Here is a 2,161-nt window from a genome sequence, read left to right as displayed (position 1 = left end):
CCGGATGGCCCAGCCACTCGCGGGCTCCTTCTCTGGGTCTCCGGTTTGCAAAACGCGCCAAAGAACCATGCGAAAGACCTCATGGTAAATATGTATACATTTTGATTAATTAAAATTATTATCCTGTTTTTCATTATTGCTAATTTCTGGGTCATCTGGTTGCTAGCCTTGTTTATTTGGAATATTATATGTACATAAATAAAAAGGTTTTGTTACAGTATTTTATAGTTTAGATAATATAATTAAATAATAAATAAATATAAATAACTAATAGTTTAGATAAATATATAAATAAAGAAGATTTTTTACAGTATTTTATTCTATACACACACACACCTGTATATTTGTGTTTAATACATATTTTCTGTGTGGAATAATATTTGCAACTATTTACTCTCTTTGATATCTTATGTGAGTTATTTTCTCCCCATTTTGTGGTAAGATATTATTATTATTATTATTATTATTATTATTATTATTATTATTATGCTTTATTTATTATATTATATGACCTTTTCCAACAGTCTTGGGATCAGCATGAGCTATGAGTGTTACGCAGCAGCTAAAAAAGCCAATGCGATCCTAGGCTTCATCAATAGATTCCTGGAGAAAACACTTCTCTAGGCATTCGTAGGTCCTCAGTATGGCTCTATCATCAACCCCTGGCAGATGTTGACCATAGAATTGCATTGGAGAACTTAGAACTACTTCTCTAGGCATTTGTAGGTTGTCCAGCATGGCTCTATGATCACCCTATGGCAGATGTTGACCATAGAGTTGCCTTGGAGGACCTAGAGATTCCTAGAGAGAACACTCTTATTAGGCATTTATAGCTCCTCCAGTGCAGTTCTATGGTCAGTGTATGGCAGATGCTGACCACAGAGTTGCACTGGAGGACTTAGAGATTCCTAGAGCAGTGTCCTCTCAGACAAAAACATGGCATTTTTCTTATTTGCGGTTTTTCCATATTCACGGCAGGGATCTTGTGCCCCTAACCCTAGCAAATATGGAGATACAAGTGCATATTGCAGAAGGCAGAACTGTAGGACTACTTTATGCGCCTGCCAATGTTAAATCCCATCTTAAAAATGTTTGCAGGCTCATATTCCAAACATGTGGAAAGAAGTGACAGATAACCGAGAAAAGCAGCAAGAGTGAGTCTCTTATGTATCCTAGGAACGATCTTGATTGTTGGTGTTTCTTTTTCAGGATCCCAATTCTTTACTCTTCCTCTTCCTACCCGACCCAGGCCCATTTCTTGGTGTCTGCAAATGGAAGCCACAGCCCGCCAAGACAGAAGTGCCTGCCCAAGTTGGACATCATGTTCATGAAAACTCACAAGACAGCCAGCAGTACCATCCTCAACATCCTCTTCTGCTTCGGGGAGAAGCACCGCCTCAAGTCTGCCTTCCCCAACGGGCGCAACAACTTCTACTACCCCTCCTTCTTTGAACGAAGCCAAGTGCAGGACTATCGTCCCGGCATGTGCGTCAACATTGTTTGCAACCACATGCGCTTTCAGTACAAGGAGGTGCGCAAGCTGCTGCCGGCCGACACCATCTTCGTGACGGTGCTGCGGGACCCTGCCTACCTCTTTGAATCCTCCTTCCACTACTTTGGACGCATCATTCCCTTGACGTGGAAGCTCTCGGGGGAGGATAAACTGGCCGAATTGCTGAGAGACCCTTGGCATTATTCCGATCCCAATGGGTTCAATGCTCACTACCTACAGAATCTCCTTTTCTTCGACATGATAATACCATGAATTCTAACAGCTCCTTGGTTGACCAGTACATCCGTGAGATCGACCAGCGCTTTCACCTGGTCATGCTGTTGAAGTACTTCGATGAATTCTTGGTGCTTATAAAGGACTTGCTATGCTCGGAGTTGCTCAAGTGTCCTATGCTTCCTCCTCTTGCTCACTACTACAACTCAGCCTCCCATTCAAGAGGACGGCCAGCAAATACGGGAGCTTGACTTGAACAGGGGGGAAAAAGGAACTGTGGCCCCCTCCCCATCCAGGTCTGCAGTGCGGATTCTGCTCAACTGCGTGAGCTAAGAGCCAAGCAAACAAACAATGGTTCTGGTGCTCTGGCCACTTCTCGGGGTCTGCCCCGGATGGCCCAGCCACTCGCGGGCTCCTTCTCTGGGTCTCCGGTTT

General features: G+C 43.6%; 1 protein-coding gene across 1 annotated transcript; it reads left to right on the top strand.

The window, feature by feature from the left end:
- The first annotated feature begins 6 nt into the window (after nucleotides 1-6).
- Nucleotides 7-2,155, top strand: LOC121918489 (galactosylceramide sulfotransferase-like). The gene is made up of 2 exons (XM_042444536.1): nucleotides 7-84; nucleotides 1,210-2,155. Exons 1-2 carry the CDS (start codon nucleotides 68-70, stop codon nucleotides 1,763-1,765), a joined length of 573 nt encoding a protein of 190 aa, XP_042300470.1. The 5' UTR covers nucleotides 7-67; the 3' UTR covers nucleotides 1,766-2,155.
- Nucleotides 2,156-2,161: the final 6 nt, after the last annotated feature.

This window comes from Sceloporus undulatus, unplaced genomic scaffold, assembly GCF_019175285.1.
Source record: "Sceloporus undulatus isolate JIND9_A2432 ecotype Alabama unplaced genomic scaffold, SceUnd_v1.1 scaffold_13634, whole genome shotgun sequence".
NCBI lineage: Eukaryota > Metazoa > Chordata > Lepidosauria > Squamata > Phrynosomatidae > Sceloporus > Sceloporus undulatus.
This window is presented reverse-complemented; position numbering and strand designations above follow the sequence as displayed.